Source organism: Hemitrygon akajei, chromosome 9 (assembly GCF_048418815.1).
Source record: "Hemitrygon akajei chromosome 9, sHemAka1.3, whole genome shotgun sequence".
NCBI classification, from domain to species: Eukaryota; Metazoa; Chordata; class Chondrichthyes; order Myliobatiformes; family Dasyatidae; genus Hemitrygon; species Hemitrygon akajei.
This window is the reverse complement of record NC_133132.1, coordinates 145,020,864-145,044,417: the sequence shown is the minus strand read 5'-3', so window position 1 is coordinate 145,044,417 and position 23,554 is coordinate 145,020,864. Positions and strand designations below refer to the sequence as shown.

The 23,554-nt window shown below is 39.5% G+C and overlaps 1 protein-coding gene across 3 annotated transcripts in view; it reads right to left on the bottom strand.

Moving 5' to 3' along the window:
- LOC140733618 (ammonium transporter Rh type B-like) overlaps window positions 1–23,554 on the bottom strand; it is a 126,677-nt gene that overhangs the window by 8,143 nt on the left and 94,980 nt on the right. For all 3 annotated transcript variants that reach the window (XM_073057196.1, XM_073057195.1, XM_073057194.1), the window contains exons 2-7: window positions 19,487–19,673; window positions 16,074–16,224; window positions 15,351–15,498; window positions 13,677–13,843; window positions 12,656–12,793; window positions 1,837–1,970 (exon numbers count right to left, since the gene is read on the bottom strand). In XM_073057196.1, coding sequence (XP_072913297.1) covers window positions 1,837–1,970; window positions 12,656–12,793; window positions 13,677–13,843; window positions 15,351–15,498; window positions 16,074–16,224; window positions 19,487–19,653 — 905 coding nt within the window. In that variant the 5' untranslated portion in view covers window positions 19,654–19,673. The remainder of the gene's footprint in view (window positions 1–1,836; window positions 1,971–12,655; window positions 12,794–13,676; window positions 13,844–15,350; window positions 15,499–16,073; window positions 16,225–19,486; window positions 19,674–23,554) is intronic.

Genomic DNA, 23,554 nt, shown 5'->3' with positions numbered 1-23,554 from the left:
CATCTGCAAATTTGCAGATGCTGCCACCGTAGTGGGACGTATTTCAAATAATAATGAGCTAGAGCACAGGAAAGAGATAAAGAGTTTAGCAACATTGTGTCACTGCAACAACCTTTTCCTTCTTGTCAGCAAATCAAAATCAAATCAAGTTTAATTATCATTCAAACCATACATGGATACAGTCACATGAGACAGCATTCCCCTGGGGGCCAAGGTGCACAGCATACATTCAAAATAGCGAGAGAGAAAAATATACGCACGTCGTTATGCAGGAAAACACATGTATAGTCCGAGTCCCTGAGCAACATGTAAATTGATGGTAGAAATCCCGGCTATCCAGCCTGTCATTCCACCAATCAAACACTGAAAGGCAGCACTGATGGGAGAGGCGAGTTCCCAATTGAGCACGGACTCCACGCTACACCTCCTCCAGCATTTTCTCAGCTCCACTGCAGCGGTAGGCAAGCCCGCGGCTCGAGGGCTAGTCCTCGCTACAACCAAGGCCACGCTGCTGCCTTGTTGCCCGTCTCACCACCAAAGAAGGGAAACTGGCATGCAGCATCTTACATTATTAATGTCCAGCAGGGTCTTGTGATCACAAGAGAACCATCCAAGACAGCCACTCATGGTTGCAGTGCACTCTGCTTTTGCGCACCAACACGGACTGCACCCAGGTCAGCTCCTCCGAGCCCTATCTCGCCCATCTGCCGCCTTCTCCTTCTCTAACTCAAACACCAACTTCTCCTTCCCTGAACCAAATGCCGGCTTCCCTGGCCCGACTGCTGGTTTCTCCTTCTCTGGCCCCTCCGTCTCTAACCCGATCGCTGGCTTCTCCTTCTCTGGCTCGTCCGTTGACTCCTTCGACACACCGGCCGGCTGCTTCGAACAACAAACAGATCACTGATGCAGTAGACCTGCAGTACCCATTGTTCTTGGAGTCCTGTGTAGTTTTAGGATCATAAAAGACGCATTTTAAAAGGAAAGTGCACCATTGGTTGGCCCCGACAGACTGCTGCATTCGGACAGGCAAAACAAAAGAGCTGATCATTGACTTGAGGAAAGTAGCCGGAGGTGGGGTGGGGGTGTACACATGCTCCTGTCAACGTTAGCAGTACTGAGCTTGAAAGGCTTGTGAGCTTCCAATTCCTGGGAGTTTACATCATCACCAACGGTCTGGAGATCTCATGAACAAGAAAGCTCTTCTTTTTCAAGAGAGTAAAGAAATTTGGCGAGTCCCTGTCGCCCGGTGCACTATAGAAAGCATTTTATCCAGCAGATGATGCATCACAGCTTGGTATGGTAACCGCTTTGCCTGTGACCACAAGAAACTGTGGAGTTGTGGACTCAGCTCGGTAATTCATGGAGACCAGTCTTCTCTCCACATACTCTGTCTGTCCTTTTCGCTGTATCAGTAAAGCAGCCAGCATAATCAAAGACTCCACCCACAGTGGATACTCTCTTCTCTCTTTCATCGTGCAGAGGACACTAAAGCCTGAAACCAGGTACCGGCAGATCAATAACAGCTATTATCCCATTGTTACAGACTACTGAATGACTCACTGATACATTAGAATGATCACTTGGCCTCACTATCTACCTCATTATGCTCTTGCACCTTATTGCCTACCTGCACAGCATTTCGTTGTAACTGTTGCACTTTATTCTGCATTCTGTTACTGTTTTACCTTGTACTTCCCTGATAATCCTTTGATCTCTATGCTAGGTAAGCATTTTAATGCACCTCGATGCATGTAACCATAATAAACCAATTCCAGTTCCATTTCTAGAGTTAATGCAAATAATACAGAAGAGTTTGCTTTCTTTGGCAAAACTCACCCATCCCCGTATAACTTTTCGTTGGCCATTGCTGCTCCGATGACACCAGCCAGACCTCCAATTATTCCGGGTAATCCATGAAGATTATGTACACCACAGGTATCGTGTATTTTTAATTTAGATGCTAAAATCGGCTAGAATAAGAAAGAAAGCAATTATTGCAATCAGCAATTTTATTTTCTTATGTGTTTCATTTGAGAATCTATTAACATATTGGGTTTAATTTTATTACAGTTTTGTGGTCTCCCTGCACCTGTACTTACCAAATCCGGCATCTGACTTGGCAGCAGAGAATTTTAAATGGGACACTGAGGAACCATTGCTCTAAAGTGTTCCTGAACGTTTTGATATTCAGCAGAGCCATGCCTCTTACTGTGCCAATTGTAAAGCTTTGAGCATCTCTTAATAGATCTAACATTCAAAGGCAATCAAAATGAAGTTAATAATTTAATAATTTTAAAATTAAGTATCTTTTAACTAAAAGTAATTAAAATACATTAGCAATAAAATAAACAACTGAAATAATTAAAAAAGAGAATTTATCTTTCTTCTTGCTTTATATTTCCAAACTAACAATAGTCACTGAAAAATGGGCTTCTAGGGTCTGTACCAAGATTCAGTAACAGATCAGACTGGAAGAGTCTGTATTTTTTGTTCTCTCAGTAAGTGAGGGATGATACATGTGCAAAGATCCTGGTCTTGATTCCACTTAAATAGGGAATGGGGAGTAGATCTAAATGGCTGCAAGATTTGATGACTTCATGACTTAAAACAAAGCATCCACATTTATATTAGAATATCTAATTGCAAATTGAGAAAAATCGTGATCAAATGAAGACTTAAAAAGAGATTAAAAATGTTAGTAGGCTTTGGCAGGCTAGTCAATGGAATCTACATGGTAATAATTCTGCTGAATGCTTGATTTTTAACTGAAAAGGTAAAACAGTATGTTCAAAATAGGAAGAATTCTATAATGGTCGTGTGTCTATTAGCAACATTACCTCACAGGAAGCAAAGATTACAATTATCTCCCTTTCCCTTATTTCATCTTTTTAATATGAATGTAACCAGAAAATATGGAAAATATTCAATAGGTCTGGCAGCTTCAAAGTTCTGAAGGTGGGTCGTCGTACTGAAGCATTCACTCTTTTCCTCTCACTATTGGTATTGCCTGGTTTTTTGAGTGCTCCAGCATTTTTCTGTTTTTATTTTTCATTTACAGTATCTGCATTTCAGATGTTCCCTTACTTCATTTTCCAACATATTTTACCCACCACAATCTATTGGTTGTCTTTATTTTTTATAAAGTCTTAAATGAATGTTTTGACTTTTTCCCCAGATTGGTAATATTTCTTATTCTGTTAAACCTGTCTTGCATTTTGAGATCCCATCTTGGATCCTGTTAACTATGACTGAAGATAGTTCACAGTGGCTGTAGTTTATGCCAGCAGTAAAATGTACTGCAGTTTCTCATCCAGGTGTCTCCAACAGTATCTCCCAAACTGGAAGCCTTTATTACCAAGAAGGGCAAGGGCAACTGGTGCACAGGAATAACAACCTCTATGTTCACCTTAAAGTTGCACATCTTCTGCAATATGCCAGCTTCACCTTCCAGTGCAGCGTGAGTACTTTCACCAGGGGGTCAGTGGTCATTCAAGAAGGCAGCTCGCCACTATATTCTCATGAGCAATAAATGCTGTCTTTGCCAGTAATGCCCAGATCGCAGGTAAGAATTAACAGAGAAATTTGTCTGGGACATGCTGGATGTCGCCAGATGGGTCCTTGGAGAACTGCTGACCATCGTAAACGTATTCTGTATTCTGGATTCTCTGCACCGTGAGTGGAAGTACTGACCTCTCGCTCTTGGATTCACCACTGAGTTCAGATTGCTCTGAAAGAGCTGAATACAAGTTGTATCTACCTCACCAGATTTATGCCAGGTATAACTAGGGTATCTAGAGCAGCCCCGTTCACTTGAGACATTGAACTAATTTAAAGACAAGTTACAGGTTCATTTTTATGTATTTCAATTAATATTTATGTTTTAATGTATTAATGCTGCCGTTCAGTATATTTATAAATAAATTCAAAATTTTTGCTGATTTCTATTTTTACAACTCTTTCTGAATGTCTCCAAACAACAGGAGTGATAATGGGATGCAAGCCAGACGTGTACAATCTGTCCGATTATTTATATCTATTATCGGTATTTCATAATCTGTTATTAAGGGCCTCTGTTCCTGCTCTCATAACAAGAAATCCTATCCAAACCATTGAACTCTCCCCCTTTTACTGAACAGAATTACATTTTCAGAAGAAAGCACGGGATTAGTAAGGCTGGCTTAATAGACTTAATATATCAAAAGCTGTAATATAATTATATAAGAATCAAACTGGACACACTGCAGGCTGTTGTAGAACAAAGAACGCTATGGAAAATCCTGGCAATTCTGGAAAATGTTTCTTATCCTCTGCGTGCCACCTTGGTTGAACAGAGGAACACTTTTAGTAATAGACTAAAACAGCAGCACTGCTCCAAAGGCGGTATATGAGGTCATTTCTTACCCTCGGCCTTTAGGCTCTATAATGAATCAATAAATAGCTGGTGAAGCGATGACCCCCTCCTGATAGACTGTTTGAGGTAACTTATGTTCTATTCTTTCTTACTTCGCTTCTAATATTTGTAAATTTGTATATCTGTGCACTTGTAATGCTACTGTGACACTGTAACTTCCTTTGGGATCAATACAGTATTTATCTATCCAACTATCTATCTACTATTAATGAGAGACAATATTAAGAATTTCTTCAGTTGATTTGCGGTGATGTCATCGTCGACAATGGCAGCTTAGGTCACTAGCTCCTTCGGAAAAACGCGTATTAAGCCCCGTTAACCCATCAAACATAATATTTTTTGAAAAATATTTGAACTGAAAAGAGGGACAAGAATGGGGAAAAAGAATGGAAATAAAAAAAGCGACACTGCGGAGCCTGTGGCCGAGAGGAGTGCAGCGAGCGGCTCTCCTACCCAACAGCGTGCTAGCGAGGTGGACGCTGGGCCTCGTTCAGGCGAAGCGGCGAATATCTTTGAAATCCAGAAAGAAATAAAGCAGCAGCTCCGTGATATTAAGTCAGAGCTCGCCAGCGTCAATCAAAAAATAGCGGTGGCAGAGACTCGAATTGAGAAGGTGGAAGATCGCGTTCAAAACATGGAACGGATTCTGAGTAAGACAATAAAAATATTACATCACCAAGAAGGTAAACTGCTTGACCTGGAGGGAAGATCATGGCGGAAAAATATCAGAATCTACAATGTTCCCGAAGGAGCGGAGGGCTCGTCTATGACGGAGTTTGTCGGAAAGTTACTACGGGACACGCTGGAGCTTCCCTCGGCTATGGAGCTGGAAGTCGAAAGAACCCACCGTGCGCTCGTCCCGAAACCTGCCCAGGATAGAAAGCCACGCTCAATAATAATTAAATTCCTTTGGTACAGCACCAAGGTGGAGATTCTACGAAGGGCCTAGGGTAAGAAGAGAGTGTTTTTCGACAATAAGTTAATATATTTTGACCAAGATTACTCCCCCCCCCCACAGTCCTGCAGAAACGCAAAAAATACTCTGAAGTAAAGCGAGTACTAAAGCAAAATAAGATTAGATTTCAAACTCCGTACCCTGCTAAACTTCGAGTGTTTTATGACAACGGGACGCAGTTGTACCAGACAGTGGAAGAGGTGACTTCAGACATGAAGGCCAGAGGGTTGCCTGTCAGCGTGACCAAAATGAGGGAAAGCCTGGCTGAGGAATTATCCCGCTCCGCTTGGGACATAGTGCGAGAATCGAGAAGGCAGGAGACGGGAGGAGGCCAAAAGAAATATATCAGGAAGAAACCTGGAGTTTCCAAAAGACAGTCCTCACCCCCTTCAGAAGAGCCATAAGGTTGGGCTAACTTTAAAAATGTTGAGAAGCTAAACGGAAGCAAAAGTATATGGTGATATACCTATCTCGAGAAATACTTATTATAATGTGGATTTTATATTACTTAGTTGTGTTATGATCCTAGCCCCCTCCTTTGTGAGAATCGCCAGAGCCCTAGTGAAGGGGGGGTCAATGACCCAAGAGAAGAGAGAGATACGTGCGGTGTCCCTCGTTTCACGGCGAGGCAAAGCTGGCGACTGTGGTCATTGTCTCGTGGAGACACCTTTGTGAATTGGGAACTGTACTACGTGTATACCCTCAGGGCAACGTGGGTGGAGAGATGGAGAGAGATTGCATCATCCCAACCTGATTGACATCTGAGACCCCGTGAGTTCAGATAAAAGAGGGGTTGTAAAGACGGCCCCCCAGACGCACCAGAAGACACGCTAGAAATCCTGCGACAGCGTTTAATAGCGACAGCCGGTGGTGGGGTTCGTGTGCGTCTTTTCCTTGCCTGGGATTGGCGACCTCACCACGAAAGAACGGCTTAGCTACAGGGGAGGCCACAAGTGAGCGTCCATTCCCCAACGAGACTCCGACGAATCGAACTCCTAAAGGTTGGAAAAACCCGCCGGGTAACTGTTTCATTTAATCTCTATCTCTCTCTCTCTAACAAAGTGCACCAACGTGACACCACAAAAGACGGCAGCTGGTGGAACTGCAGTGACCGCAAGAGACTTTCAGAAATACAGCGGACAATATATACATTACCCCTAGACAACGATAGAGTTTATTTCTTATTGATTATTACTATACCTGCGCTTTAGATTGAGTATTGACGACTTATGGTATCTGAATGTCTGTATTAACCTTACTTTTGTGCCCCTTTATAAATAAAAACGTTTGAAAATGGTACCATCAGACTTCAGCGGACCTCTCTATCTTTGCTGGTAAGTGATCCAGTTACGGGATACGTAACAGTTGTTATTCTTTATTTGCTCACTTACTCCTTTTTCCCCACCAAAATGAGAATATATATGTGCATATATGTGTATGTATGTAATATATGTGTGTGTGTGTGTGTGTGTGTGTGTGTGTGTGTGTGTGTGTATATATATATATATATATATTTGTGTATGTGCATATATGTATGTGTATATGTAGGAGGAGTACACTGGGAAATCTTTTCTGTGTAATGGATTTGTTCACTGGCTTTTATGAATACTGCAATGGGGGCCCTCAACTCACAAGTAAGAGGGGTTATCCCTCACAGCTAGACATTTCTTCTAGCTCAACGCAGGGTCATCTACTAGAGACCTCAGCCTTGGAATCACACGTTCGTTGCCATTTTTGTTATTATTTACGTTTCTTGGTTCTTATTCATTCAGGGAGTAGATCAATTAAGTTTTATTCTAATTTCAATGATACATTGACAGATAAATACAGATGGCTAAGGACAAGGTAAAATTCATTTCTTTTAATGTCAATGGGCTATTAAATCCAATCAAACATAAGAGAATTTTATCCAAAATGAAAAAAGAACAAGCCCATGTAGTATATTTACAGGAAACTCATTTAAGTGATAATGAGCATAAAAAACTAAAGAGAATGGACTTCACTAATCTGTTTTTCTCCTCATATAAATCAGGACATAGGAAAGGAGTTGCTATTCTTATCTCAAGTAAGGTAAATTTTGAAAAAGTATTCGAAATGGGAGATAAAGAAGGCAGATATATTCTGGTAAGGGGGAATATAGATGGCAATTCAGTTACTCTATTGAATATATACGCATCCCCGGGAAGTGATATTGGTTTCTTTCAGAAAACTACTGATATTATGGTAACGGAAACAGAAGGTCTCCTGATATGTGGGGGAGACTTAAATTTACAATTACAACCAAACTTAGACTCTTCCAGTAGAAAAACCTATGAAACAAAATCTTTACATGAGAAAGTTAATACACTTTTTGAGGATGTTGGTTTAATTGATATATGGAGGGACCTTTTCCCTGACAGAAGGGATTACACTCATTATTCTGCTCCCCGTTCTGTATATACAAGAATAGACTGTTTCATAACATTTGGAAAAGACAAAGACAAAATAAACACCTGTGGAATTGGGACAATAGATGTAAGTGATCATGCACCTATATATTTATCTGTTGATTTTGACCTACAAACAAAGAATACTATTTGGAAACTAAATTTAAGTTTACTCTATGATCTGTACTTTAAGGAACAAATTAAAAAAGAAATTGGTCTCTACTTAGAATTTAATGATAATGGAGAGGTTTCACCTCCCATTTTATGGGATACTCTGAAGGCAGTCTTAAGAGGGAAAATTATAACGATATCTTCATATAAGAAAAAAATTAAGGAATAAAACATTAGAGGAATTACAAAATAGGCTGAAGGAACTAGAGAAAAAACACAAATTGAATTTGGCACAGGATACATTAGAGGAAATTAAAAGAATTAGGAATGAAATAAATAGTTTGGCAATGCAAGAAATCAGGAAAAACTTAATGTTTCTGAAACAGAGACATTATGAAAGTGGATCGAAATCTATGAAAATACTGGTGTGGAAACTGAAAAAAAAGATAGCAGAAAATACAATTCATAGAATTAGGGACCCAAGAACAAAAATGATAAAAAATAAGCTAAGTGAAATTCAAGAAGCTTTTGAAGTGTTTTACAAAACTCTATATTCCAAAGTTCCAGGGGGAAGCATAACCCAAATTGACACCTTCTTGAATTCTCTAGAGTTACCCACTTTAAGCGAAGAACAAAATAGAACGATAACTACTGACATAACTGAAGTTGAATTAAAAGCTGCAATTAGTAGGCTTAAATTAAGCAAGTCACCAGGATCAGATGGATGACGGCAGAGTGGTACAAAGAATTTAAAAATGAGTTAATTCCTGTTTTACTCCCCACACTGAACTGGGCTCTAAAAAAGGCACAAATGCCACCCAGTTGGAAGGAAGCGGTAATCTCAGCTATACCGAAAGAAGGCAAGGATAAAATGGAATGCAGGTCATTTAGACCAATATCCGTTCTTAATGTAGATTATAGATTATTTACCTCCATCATGGCCGCACGATTCTACCCGTACTGATACGTAGCGATCAGACAGGTTTTATACGATAACGCCAGACAGAAGACAATATATGAAGGACACTTCACATTATGGATCATATACAAAAAAATAAAATCGAAGCAATAGTGATAAGCGTGGACGCTGAAAAAGCATTTGATTCGATTAATTGGAATTTTCTTTATAGAGTTTTACATAGATTTAGTTTCCAAGACACAATTATTAAAACTATACAGACACTATATGAAAATCCTACTGCTAGGATTAAAATCAATGGATATTTATCAAATAGTCTTACCCTAGAAAGGGGCACGAGACAGGGTTGTGCATGGTCACCGCTACTCTTCGCATTATATCTGGAACCATTAGCTCAATACATCAGACCAAATGAAGATATCAGGGGAATTACTATTAAAGGGACAGAGCATAAATTGGCTTGTTATGCGGATGACATTTTGATCTATCTAGGGCAACCAACATACTCTTTACCTAAATTGATGCAATCCTTTGAACAATATGGCCAATTATCAGGATACAAGATCAACATATATAAAACCCAATTACTTTCATATTACTATAGCCCACCAAGAGAAATTGAAAGTCGATACCCCTGGGCATGGCACACAGAGTCTTTCAAATATTTGGGCATCATTATGCCAAAAGATTTGGCACAATTATCACAATGTAATTATCAGCCTTTATATAAAAAATTAAGGAAGATGTGGCAAGATGGAGCCTGATTCCTTTTTTCAGTCTCAGTTCAAGAATTGAGTCTATTAAAATGAATATACTGCCCAGACTGTTATATCTCTTTCAGACCCTACCAATAGAGATTAATCAAAATCAATTCAATGAATGGAATAAGATGCTATCAAGCTATATTTGGCAGGGTAAAAGGCCTGGAGTTCATCTCAAAATTTTGCAATTAGCAAAGGAAAAGGGGAGGTGGGGCCTACTTCCTCTTAGAGATTATTATTTTGCAGCACAGTTGAGAGCTGTGATATGTTGGTGCAACCCATCATATGACGCTCGATGGAAAAACATTGAGGAGCGGGTACTTCCCATCCCCATACAAGCAATTTTGGTTGATACCAACCTGCAAAGGTACATAAATACTATTGATATCCCATGGGTGAAATTGACGCTTAAAATATGGAAAACTACTATAAAAGAATATAATCTAGAGGGAGATATTGCAATTCTTAAATGGTGTGCATATGACTCGGATTTTACACCAAATAAATTGGATGCTAGATTTAAGGACTGGACAGCTAAAGGAATGACAGTTCTTTGCAACATAATGAAAGAAGGAACACTGTTCAGTTTTGAAATGCTTAAATAGAAACACTTATTAGAAAAACAAGATTTCTATTGGTATTTACAGATGTGACAATATGTTAATAAGATGATTAAAGATGTAACCAAGGCAAGTACATGCTTAATAGAGCTCTTTAGAAAAGCACATAATTCAGATAATGGTAGTAGAATCATTTCAAGCATGTATAAGGGATTGTCAAATGTTAAAACACATTTGACTTCATACATTAAAACAAAATGGGAGAAGGAAGGAGGGATAATTATATCTGAGGAAGAATGGACAACAATATGGAGGTATCAATGGAAGTGTACCAGTTCACAGAAATGGAGGGAGTTTGGATGGAAAAACTTGATAAGATATTTTATTACACCCTCTCAGAAATCCCATTATGATAGTAACCTCCCTGTTTGCTGGAGAAATTGTGGAAATCAAAATGCAAATCATTATCATATTTTTTGGGACTGCTCTGTTATCAAAAACTATTGGAGGGGGATACACAATGCCCTACAATACATCTTTAAATGTGAAATACCCTTGGAGAGTAAGACCATATATTTTGGATATATACCTCAAGAATGGTTGAAAAGAGATAAATATTTAATGAATATACTGTTGGTGGCTGGTAAAAAGACTCTTACTAGGAAATGGTTATCACAGGAGAGCCCAACTTTAAGTACATGGATGGAAATTACAATGGACATTTACAAAATGGAGAAGATAACAGCATCTGTTAATCATAAGCTGGAACAATTTGATTCATACTGGGAAAAATGGTTTAACTACATAATGCCTCATAGGCCTGATTTTATTCTCACAAATCAATCAATTTGTTGTAAAAAAAAAGATCACTCCCTACTTGTACATAGTTCTTTCCTTTTGCTTGTTTTTTCTTTCCACTCTTTTCTAGAAGTGTATACCTCAGATAAATACTTTGTGGAGATTTGTGATATATATGATTATATGATATATATGTACAATGTCTGAAATACATCTTATGGAAATGTTTGTTTGATGATGAACTTTAATAAAAAATAACAAAAAAAAGAATTTCTCCAGTTATTCAATGTCTCTTGTTATTGGTTTGCCAGACATGTAAGGAAAAACATATTTACAGATAATAAATAACATTTCCACCACAAGTCCTTATGGTAAGTCCTTATGATTAGAATCAGAAAAATATTTTGATTTGAAAAACCTTTAGGGGTAACTTATTCCACACAGAGGAATGAGAATTAGGCAAATGGGCAAAGAAGAGGCAGATACAATGCAGTGTAGGGAAATGTATGGTCATGCACTTGGGTAGAAGCAATTAAAGGTGTAGACTACTTCCTAAATGGGGAGCATATACCAAAATCAGAGGTACAAAGGGACTTGAGAATCCTTGTGCCTGATTCCCTAAAAGTTAATTTGCAGGTTAAGTAGGTGGTGAGGAAGGCAACTGCGGTGTTAACATTCATTTTAGGAGGACTAGAATACAAAAGCAAGGATAAAATGCTGAGGCTTTATAAGGCATCGGTCAAACCACACTTGAGTATTGTGAGCAGTTTTGTGCCCCTTATGTAAGAAAAGGTGTGCTGGCATTGGAGAGGGTCCAAAGGTGGTCCACGAGAATGACCCCAGGAATCAAAGGGTTAATGTATGAGGAATGTTAATGGATCTGGGACTGTACTCACTGAAGTTTAGAGGAATAAGGGGGGATCTGATTGAAATCTATTGAATATCGAAATGACTAAATAAAGTGGACTTGAAAAGGATCTTCTCTAAAGTAGGGGAATCTTGGACCAGAGGACATAGCCTGAGAATAGAAGGATATACCTTCAAGGCAGAGATGAGGAGGAATTTCTTTCACCACAGGATGATAAATCAATGGGATTCATTGCCATAAGTGGCTGTGGAGGCCAAGTCAATGGGGATATTTAAAATGGGGGTTGATAGATTCCTGATTAATAACGGATACAAGGGTTATGGGGAGAAGAAGAATAACAAATCAGCCATTATGGAATGATGGACCAGACTTGAATGGCCTAATTCATCTCCTTTGTCTTATGGTCATAACATTCAGCTCCCACACCGCATATGCCTGCAATCTTGATGCACATTGGCAATAGTTAGATTGATCTGGCAGATTCTGAATCAATATTGAAGTTAGAGTATACAAGAACAAATCAATTAATTGATAGTTATTAATTTCTTTAATGTATAATTTTGTGGGTATGAAATTAAGTTAGAAGTATCTTATGTGTAGCTGTAATAATTACAATTTATTTTTCTTAAGCGATGCAACTGTAACATCACTGGATGTTAATATATGACACAAATGTAGTTTTGGTGAGATTTTGTGTTGGGAATGGAATGATAATGTACTTATGAATATGAGGTTTCACTCTTTTCCTGCCTCAAATTTATACAAGGAGAAATCTCCCACTTGAACAACTGGTAACAAACATTTTTCCAAACATAGAAGTTCACTAATACAATAGACAAAACCTACCATTAGAAATTTAAATCCAACAATCGAGACCATTCCAGCAATAAATCCAATCAGCAGACCTCCATAAGGAAAGATCATCATGTCAGCAGAGGTTCCAGCCGCTACACCTCCTGCCAGAGTAGCATTCTGTATATGAACCTGCACAAGAGAATGCAGATGCAAAGCCTCATTCGAAAAATAACACTGTAAAAGTCACATTCCAATTGAAGTCAAGACAGAATGATTCAGGATTTGTTTCCTTCCATGTACGTGCCTGATTCACTCACCAGCCCCCACCAACCATAATCACGCACATAAACCTTCCTACCCATCCTGGTCACTCTCACTCTCTCCTGCCTCATCATCTTCACCTCAAGCTGTTTTGATGTTATGCCCGCCTCTCTAAAACCTTGTTTTAGGCGAGTACTTATCTGTCCTCTGTACTCATCTTTGCCAAAGTCCAGCTGCCCAAGTCCTTTTATGCCCTTATACCCCCCACCCACAATGCACCCTGACTACATGAACCCCATATCAGCCTTACCACTACACAATTAATCCAGTTACTGCAAGAGCACTTATCCTTGGACCAACAATCTTCTGATTACCCCACTCTGATCTCTTAATAAAGCTCACCGATAGGCCAGCTAAGATCTATTCACAAAATATAAAACTAATTGAAGGCTCTCACCTTCCATACTTTAATAAAGCTTTATAAACACATTCAAACTACAAGTATTGTATGAGTTTATTAAATATTCATTATCAGTGGTAATCTTTATTCTTATGTGGATTTACTCCATAAATTAGAAGATGGAGCACTGATACTATATGAGTAGCTCATCATTGTGAGCATTTATTAGGTAATGGGAGCTTATCCCCACTACAACCTCAAGCTCTAACAACCTTCAGATGTGTAAAGTCAATAAATTAATTAAGGAAGGGAGCCTACAACACAAGACATCCTGATTGAAGAATGTGATGCCCAACAGTTGGAGGCCATAAATACAATAAAGTGAATAAAAACAAAGGTACTAAATCTTACCATGTCCAACTTTCCATTCTTATCAACCAAAATGGAGAGAGCATAGACTGTGAGCACACAGGCAGCCAGAGAGTAGTAGGTGTTGATGACAGCCCTGTACTGCCCATCCGGAGATTCTACAATGGCAGAGTTAAAGCTTGGCCAAAACATCCATAAGAAGATCGTACCTGAAAAAAATGTGCAGAACAATTCTAGTTATGTTGAAGTTTCAAAAGTGAGCAATTAGCATTGGAAACAGAAATCTTAAAATTGCTGTCTATATTTACATGCTGAAGAGTGATAGGTTATATTGTTAAAGCCATGCTAAAATACTGTAAAACCACTGGTAGAAGAACATTTAATACTCAGCATTACATAATGAACGTCTCTTGGCACTGTGAATGAAAATGTATGCTGATGTTGTATAAGGGGGAGGGGTGGGGACCTCATTGAAGCCCATTGAATATTAACAGACCTAAATAGAGTGGAATTGGACCAGAGGGCACAACCTCAGAATAGAAGGACACCCTTTTAGAACAGAGATGGGGAGGAGTTTCTTTTGCCAGAGGGTGCTGAATCTGTGGAATTCTTTGCTACAGATGACTGTGGAGACTAAGTCATTGGGTTTAAAGTGGAGGCTGATAGGTTCTTGATTAGTAAGGGTGTCAAAGGTTATGGGGAGCAGGCAGGAGTATGGGATTGACAAGGATAATAAGTAAGCCATGATGGAATGTTGGAGCAGACTCGATGGGCCAAATGGTCTAATTCCACTCCTATGTCTTATGGTCTTAAATACATTATTGATCGGTAGGGACTTGGTTTCCAAATCTTCTCTGGGAAGTCCTGTCCATGTCTCACTAGCTGTCAAGGCTGTGACTGCAATTAAAACTGAAAATCCTTGAGATTCTTACAATTGGTTTCAGTGGGGTTGTTGTGCTTGCATATGCACAGCTTGCAAATTACCCAGCATGCATCAACATAGTAAATGATGTTGCTGCTGGTTTAAAGCAGCTTTGAGATGACTACAGATGGGTTTGTAAGAAATGCCTGGCCCTGGGCTGAAGAATATCCCCCTCCTATCAGGCCCGAGCTTGGTGGGAAATGTTGGCACGACCATGTTGATGTATTTTGGTGTAAGTTAGACTAGGGGCAGGTATCTAATACAAACTTGTTAGTGCCAGGCTTGCAACTAGCATGATTTCTGGATCACACTTAAAAGCAGACACTGGAAGTGCTTTGTTGAGTAATAACAACACGTTTATTGTTGTTGAGTTCCTCTCAGCATCTTGTGGTGCATTGGGTGGCAACCTTGCCATTTCTTTAGCAGTTGTCTGTTTTTTATGTGGCTGAGTTGCTAATTCAAAGCTCAACCCTGTACGGATGGAAAGTGTGCAAAGAGCCTGCTGGATTCGAACCCAGGACCACTCGCCTCGAGGTCTGGTGTGAATGCCACTACACCACTGGCCAAATGTGTTTATTAATAAGACAATATACATACATGCAGTCATTTGGGATGGGGTAAAATATTGGGCACAAAGGACAGGAACTGAGTGAAATTCAGAATTTATTATTTTTGCGAAATCTGCATGGAAACCGAGCAATGTAAAATGCAGATCATACATTTTAAGTCACCTTTAACATTCCAAACCTGTAATCTACATTCTACACCGGCGTGATTGATATACTTTTACGTACCAATCATTGCAAATAAATCTGAATGATATACAGATCCTTCCTTATCTTGGGTTTCTTGCAAAGCTGGTCTGTGTAGAACTCGAGAAACCATCAGGCCAAAGTATGCACCAAATGCATGAATCGTCATTGACGCACCAACATCTTTGGCCTATGAAAGATCCAAATAATATCTGTATGTTTATCTGGATTGCTTAAAATGTACAGATCTCCAAATGACCTTTACTATCCAATCAGGGGCTTTTAAGAATATTTGAATTTGATTTGCACACAAAACATTAATATAGTGAAGTATCATTAATTAATACTTTTCATAGAATCAGACAATGATACACCACAGAAGAAAGCCATTTGATTCACTGTGGCTCAGCAATCCAATTAATTCTACACCCAGTGTCTACTTTATTAGGTACCTCTTATACCTAATAAAGCAGCCAAGACTGTATAGCTTGATCAATGATACAGAACGTGTTTGCATTTCTACCCCAACATAAAGTCAGGGATCCCATGTGCTTTTTAGCTTTCTCAACTTGTACATTCACCTTAAAAATGATCTGGATATATCTCCTGAAACATTCCCTTTTTCCAGAATCCAAACTTAAATCTAGACCTACATCACTCGATTATATTTCCCCAATATATCTGATGTTCCTTTCTTTCACTCTAAGTTACCTTCTGCACTGTTGCATTGTTTACATTGTTTTTCAAATCTTGATGCATACTTACCATCAAGATGCCAGTAACCAGGTGCTCATTGACAGCAAATATTGTTATCTCCAACACAGTCATGATCAGAAGCTGGGCTGGACTTGTCTTCCCCAGGACTGCTCCAAATGAAATCAGGACCACTGCTGTGCTGAAGTCTGCATTGATAATGCTGAAGAACAATGTCTGTTATAAGTTCTGTTGTTCAGAGTTAACATTAACAAATAGTACATGGCATTGATTACATATGGTTTGCACTGGAGTCAAAATTCAGCAAATAAAAAACACAAAATGCTGTCTGGCCTGCTGAGTTCTGCCACCATTTTGTGTTTTTTTATTTATTTCCAGCATCTGCAGATTCACTCATGTTGCCTCAAAATTCAGCAGTCTGGCAGCTGATATTTTCTGGGACACCGGTTGAGTTGGTTTCAATATACCCATGTGGACTTTTGTAGTGTGTATTGCTTAAATCTTCCTAACACTGGAAATATCCAGAATCAACTCAACTCCAATCAATACGCAATTCAGCAGATTCACCCCACCTGTACATTTGCTGACGACACAACATCTCAGATGGTGACAAGAGGGCGTACAGGAGTAAGATATACCAGCTAGCTGAGTCGTGTCATGGCAACGTTAGTAAGACCAAAGTGCTGATTGTTCACTTCAGGAAGGGTAAGATGAGGGAATACAAACCAGTCCTCATGGAGGGATCAGAGGTGGAGAGAGTCAGCAATTTCAAGTTCCTGAGGATCTAACCTGGTCCCAACATTTAGATGCAGTGGCTATATTTCATTAGGAGTTTGAGGAGATATGGTTTATCACCTAATATACTGGAAAGCTTCTACAAATGTACTGTGGAGAGCATTCTAACTGGCTGCATCAGTGTCTGGTATGGAGACGGGGGCAACTGCACAAAATTGAAGTAAGTTGCAGAAAGTTGTAAAATTAGTCAGCTCCATCATGGGTACTAGCCTCCGTAGTATCCAAGACATCTTCAAGGAGCGGTGCTTTAGGAAGGTGGTGTTCATCATTAAAGACCCCCACCACCCGGACATGCCCTCTTCTCATTGTTACCATCAAGAAGGAAATATAGAAACCTGAAGGCACACTCTCAGTAATTCAGGAACAGCTTTGTCCCCTCTGCCATCAGATTTCTAAACGGACATTGAACCCATGAACACTACCTCATGACTTTGTATTTCTGTTTTTGCACTACTTATTTAATATCACTATTATATATAAAACTGTAGTTCAGTTTTTTCTGTATTTATCATGTATTGCATTGTACTGCTGTCATAAAGTTAACAAATTTCATGACATACTCTGCTGATATTAAACCTGATTCTGACTCCCTCTAAACTCCCAAACCAAATGACCAATTGCCCACCAGTATTCCTACTGAACAAGATCATCAAGCACTCACCTGTTAATTGGTGAATGATTCTTGTTGACTTTTCTACAATTCTACAGACACTTTGAGAATAGGAAATTGTTAGTCTTCTTAGAGAGTGGTGTGCCAAACATTCTTCAGATTTGTGATGTAATGAGACTATGGCTAACGGTTACTATATCATGGATAGTTCTGTTAAATGTGGTTAATGGATTTGTCAACCATTCCGACACTGGAAAAAAAATGGGTCCAAGACACATGGCAATACCATGTGAAGGTTGGTACATTATTCAGGGATTTTTTTTTCAGGGCTGCCGATATTTCAGGCATTCCATTTTCCATACCCATTTATTTTGATGATGTGGAGTACTAGAGAGAATGCATTTAGAATATTGTTGACAGGTCTGGTTTTGAATGATAATCTTGAAAAAGAAGAATTATAGCAAATGTTTACCGGATTAAATCTGGGGATCATGTGTTTGAGCAATGAGGAGTGAAAAACAAAATGGACCTGTGCTTGTAGATGTGGAAAGGATGTTTCCCGGGGTGGGGGGGGGGGGGGGTGGAGTCTAGAATAAGAGGGCACAGCTTCAGGATAGAGAGGCATCCACTTAAAACAGAGATGCAAAAAAATATCTTTAGCCAGAGGGTGGTGAATTTATGGAATTTATTTCTCCAGGTAGCTGTGGGGGCCAGGTCATTGGATGTATTTAAGGCAGAGCTTGATAGGTTCTTGATTGGATGTAGCATCAAAGTTTAAGGGGAGAAGGCCAGGGAGTGGGGCTGAGGAGCAGAAAAAAAGGATCAGCCATGATTAAGTTGTGGAGCAGAATGGCCTAATTCTGCTCTTGTGTCTTATGGTCTTGAGTTCAGAAGAATAGAAAGTGATCACAATGAAATATATGAAACTCTTAAAGAGGAGCTTGGCAGATTAGATGTGGAATCAGAAGTTTTTTTTGGTGGGGGGAGGGGGGTCAAGAACCAAAGTCATAGACTCAAAAGGACTGGCTGTTAGGGACAAAGATGAGAAGATATTTCTTCATCCTAAGCACTGGAATCTTCTCCCAAGAGGTCAGAGAAGGTTCAACTAGAGATTATGTTCAAGGCAGAGGCAGAGTTTTTAATACTGAATGTATCAAAGGTTTGTGGTTAGTGGCACGGAGGTAGGAGATTAGCCAAGAACCACTGTAATGTTGGACCAGGCACAAGGGGTCAAATGACCAACTCCTACTCTGTGGACACAAAGTACACTGCAGATGCTGTGGTCAAATCAACACATACAAACATACTGGAGGAACTCAGCTGGTCGGGCAGCATCCATGGAAACAAGCAGTCAACGTTTCGGGCCGAGACCCTTCCTTAGAACTGAAGAAGGAGGGGGCAAGGGGCCCTATAAAGAAGGTGGGGGGAGGGGGAAGGTGCAGGTGAAAAACCAATCTGAGGAAAGATCAAGGGGTGGGGAGGGGAAGCAGGGGGGATAGGCAGGCGAGGTGAAGAAGGAATCTAAGGGGAAAGCACTATGGGTAGTAGAAGAAGACAGAATCATGAGAGAGGTGATAGGCAGCTAGAAATGGAGGCAGAGTGAAAATGGAATGGGGGAAGGGAGAGGGAGGGAATTGCCGGAAGTTGGAGAATTCGATTTTCATACCAAGGGGCTTGTGGAGTTGCCTTTCATCTGCTTTTTTTTAAAAACACATTTCTCTGTTAACTGCCAGTGGAGACTTCACTGTACCACATAAATATGTTACATATCAATTTCCTTAGCTTTTAGAATTATCATCAAAGAGACATATTAGAGACTAAAACTAAACTAATATAATATGGGGGATTTTATGATCTGTCTTCGGAACTGATTTCTCATATTTAGATGCCCAGATGATCAGGATATTTCATCCATTGATTTAAATGCATTCAATGCAATGTGGTGGTGCTGTCCAATTGCTCTTGTAGTACTCTGATAGACTCTGACAGTGCCAAAACATATTTAGACTTTATTACAAACATTCAGTTAGCAACTAATGCATAAAGAGAGTAAACACACCTGAGAATGTTGACCTTGATTTCTCCGTGATGTCCATGGTGCAACCAGCCTTGTATCAGTGTGCCCCACTGAAGACCAAAGGCAGCAATGAGCAGGTTGAATCCCACACTGCTGAATCCATATCTCTTCAAAAAAGTCATAAGAAAGCCAAATCCAACAAAGATCATGACGTGCACATCTTGGAAACCTGAATAAGAAACACATGTTTATTATTACTTAATTATCCAAAGCATTATTGAATAAGGTGGGGGGGGGGGAGTGCAATTTCCCTGACTTTCCTTGCCTTTATGATGGATAGGAGCCATGTACATAAATTTCAGTGTCCAGTACCTACTCAGCTCCAGGAAACTGCCTTCTTGCTATTGAACTCTTAACTTCCAGCCTACTGTCATGGAGATACCACCAGGTGGCGCCAAGCTCTTAGAATTAATCCTTTAGATCTGCAGATCCTGTAGTTTGGAGAAGTGAAGTTTGTCTGAAACTGAGGAAACCATTCTAAGAAACTGAAAATGCTGGAAACATTCTGGTGAAAGAGTGCTTGCTCTGATCAGTTTAGTCTGTTTCTCTTTCCACAGATACTGGCAGGTTTTCTAGAGTTTCTGAAGTATTTCCAGTTTCCATTTATGATTTTTTTTTTTATTTTCAAACCTTTCTAAAAATCAGTTAATAAGAATAAACCATCCTCTTAATTTGACTTACACACACCCGACCCCACACACACCCACATGTACACAACCATTTTGGTACTGGGCTAAAATCCTAAACAACTGAATCAAAGTGGAAGATGTGAAAGCATAACATCTTCATGACATGCTCTCTACAAGAAACTGACCCATCATCTCTTCTGAAGAACTGCAAGAGTAGGAATGGGCAGCAAGTTCTGACAATGCCAGAACCAGGATAAAATAAAGAGTCTGATTTATACAAAGAAGTCCACAGGGGGCAGTGTGGCACAATCTCTGCAGCATCTTTAATGAAAATATGATTTATCTGTTATGCCTTGACATAAATTTGGCAAATGGAATTGTTTTCTAAAATAATACCACTTTTACATAACAGTTTTCTGTAAGTGCAACAGAGTTTACAAATGTCATTCACCATTACCTCTACCAGATATCATGACAATTATTTTTTACTGCAGTTAAATCTAAAGATTTAAGATAATCTTCATTTGTTACATGTACATTGAAACATCAAGACATACAGTTCCATTTGCATCAATGACCAACACAGTCAAAAATTATGCTGGGAGCAGGCTGCAAGACTTGCCATGCTTCCAGTGTTTTATAGCATGCCACACTACGTGGGGTGGCACGGTTAGCAGAACGTTTTACAGTACAGGACATCCAGGTCCACTTCCTGCCCTTGTCTGTAGGAGTTTGTAGCTTCTCCCCACGGCCACGTGGATTTCCTCTGGTTTCTCCGGTTTTCCTCCTACAGTCCGAAGACCAGGTTATTTGGGCTTTGTAAATTGTCTGGTGATTAGGCTAGGATTAAACTGGGGATTGCTGGGCGGCGCCGCTTGAAGGGGCAGCAGGGCCTACTGCATGCTGTATCTCAATAAATTACCTCACTTTTTTAATATACAGTATTTCTGATTTTTGCACTTTTTTAAACTATTCAATGTACGTATACTGTAATTGATTTCCTTATTTATCTATCATTATTTATTTTCTCTTCTAGATTATGCATTGCATTGAACTGCTGCTGCTGGGTTACAAATTTCACGTCACATGCCGGTGATAATAAACCTGATTCTGATAAATAAGTAAATAAACGTACTAACCTATAGGCCTTTTTTGGAATGTGGGAGGAAACTGGAGCACCCAGAGGAAACTCTCGCGGCCACAGGGAGATTTTCAAACTCCTTACAGGCAGCAGCAGGAATTGAACCACCAACCTTATGATGACTGGTGCTGTAAGGCAGTATGCTAACCACTACACTACCTTATCTCTATCAATAAAGATTCAGGATTGTTTTATGTTCTTCAGTACACGAGTGTAAAGGAGAATGAAATGATTGTTACTCCAGATCTGATGCAGCATAAAAACACAATAAGCATAAAGAACAAATAAGCAAAACACATTAAATATAAATATAGAGGCATATCCATGAGGACAATGTACAAGTAAATGAGTGTGGCCGTACACACATAAAATTAGCATAGACTGATTATATGTACATAAAGTGACACTAGGTGCAGGGGTATCTGAAATAGGGTGACACTGTCAGGAAATGATAAAGTGACAAAATGCCTCTTGGCATGAGGAACTCTTCTAGGTAGAACAGGGCATATGAAAACGCAGTAGGGCAGTGACTGTAGGTAGGAGGTGTGGAGTGTAAATGTAATAGCAGTGCAAAAGGGATGAAGGGTGCCTAGTGGCCGATTTGTCTGTAGTACTGGTGGAGATGGTGGGATGGGTCAATGGGAGGAGGTGTTGGTCAGCCTAACGGCTTGGGGCAAGCTTCTGTTTTTGAGTCTTGTGATCCTGGCGTAGACGCTGTACAACCTTTTCCCTGATGGGAATGAGAGAATGCAGACTGAGTGGGATCATTCATGATATTTCAGGCCTTTACCTGGCACCTTTCTGTAGATATGTCCTTAATGGACGGTAGATTGGTGCCGGTAATGCGTTGGGAAGTTTAATTATCTTCTGTAGAACCCCCTGTCCACGGCAATCCTCCTATCTCTATTATATTAGCAAAGATTGTGATATTTAAGGATTCCATTGCACATTTCTCCAAGACTGAACCATTATCTGGTAATTAAAAACGGGTTATAATTTCACAATGTGCTAATTTAGGTGCACAATTGTATGGAAGGAATTTGATTGATGGGTATCATCTTGGGTTTGAATTTTAACCCATTGTTTTACACAATGTACTCTATGGCATTTAAAGCTCATCTGCCTAACTTGCTGTTCACTGCAGTTAACCCCTGTCTGGAATTCAGTTATCTTCAGATAAATGTCCTCCTTCATCCAGTTGGGAGGCAGTTGTGATGACTTATCTTATAGCTCTTGTTTCATGGTAGAACCTGCCATTGTATTTTGATCTGGAAATCCTCGTTCCTGCTACCCTGTGAGCCAATCAATAAATTGGGAAAATGCCAAATGCGAGCAAACAGCTACCAATCTGAAAATCTATCAGAATCTATTTAAGAAAGTTCAGTTCTCTTTAATTTAATACCAACAGCATTCACAAGCTTGCAAAGAATTGAATGTACGCTAGTTTACAATGTAGTAAAGGAACCCTGGTGGGTTAATTTTGAGCATATTGGGTACTGGCATAATATCCTGCCCTTTAATCAATTCTACGTCAAAGACCTCATGTTGAGTTTCTGCTAATTTCCCAGTTGTTAGAATGATTATTCTTTGTGAAATATGTCTGGTTAGGGAAAACAAAATTTAAATACTTTGATGAGTGAACCTACAGATTAACATGCAGAATCCACCACTGTGACACTGGTAGTGCTGGATTAGTAGATTTCCCAGACTGCTGGATAATATTAACATTGAAAGACAAGTTTGTTTCACATAGCAGCGTTATAATATTTTCGGGGAATCCAGTGGGTTTGGAGAGGGCGGAATGTATACCAGCCCTCTGGACCGTGCCTCTGGCTGCATATGACCCTAATCCTGCTGTACTCTAGACCTGTGCTTGCACTTCACACCCCTGGCTAGCATTCCACACTAATGAACATGCTGGATCAGGATTGCTGAGTAACTGGATGTCAGATCATCAGGGCTTTACTATTAGCTCCAAGCATATTCACTACGTTGCTTAAGAAAATAGCCCATATATTGTGCTAAAACTTCTTTTGTTCAACTTTAACATTTAAAAATACAAAAAAAAAACCAATAGAGCAGGGCTCCACACCACAAGCATGAAATAATATATACATTATAGTAATTTAAATTATGCTACGCAAGTCAACTAATTCAAATGATATCTGATGTTTTGGCACAGATTTCCAGAACAAGAGGTATTATATAAAAAATCTATTGTAAACTTTAGCTGCATCTATCAAAAATCAGAGAGGATTTTAGTTTGGAAGTTTGGAAGAA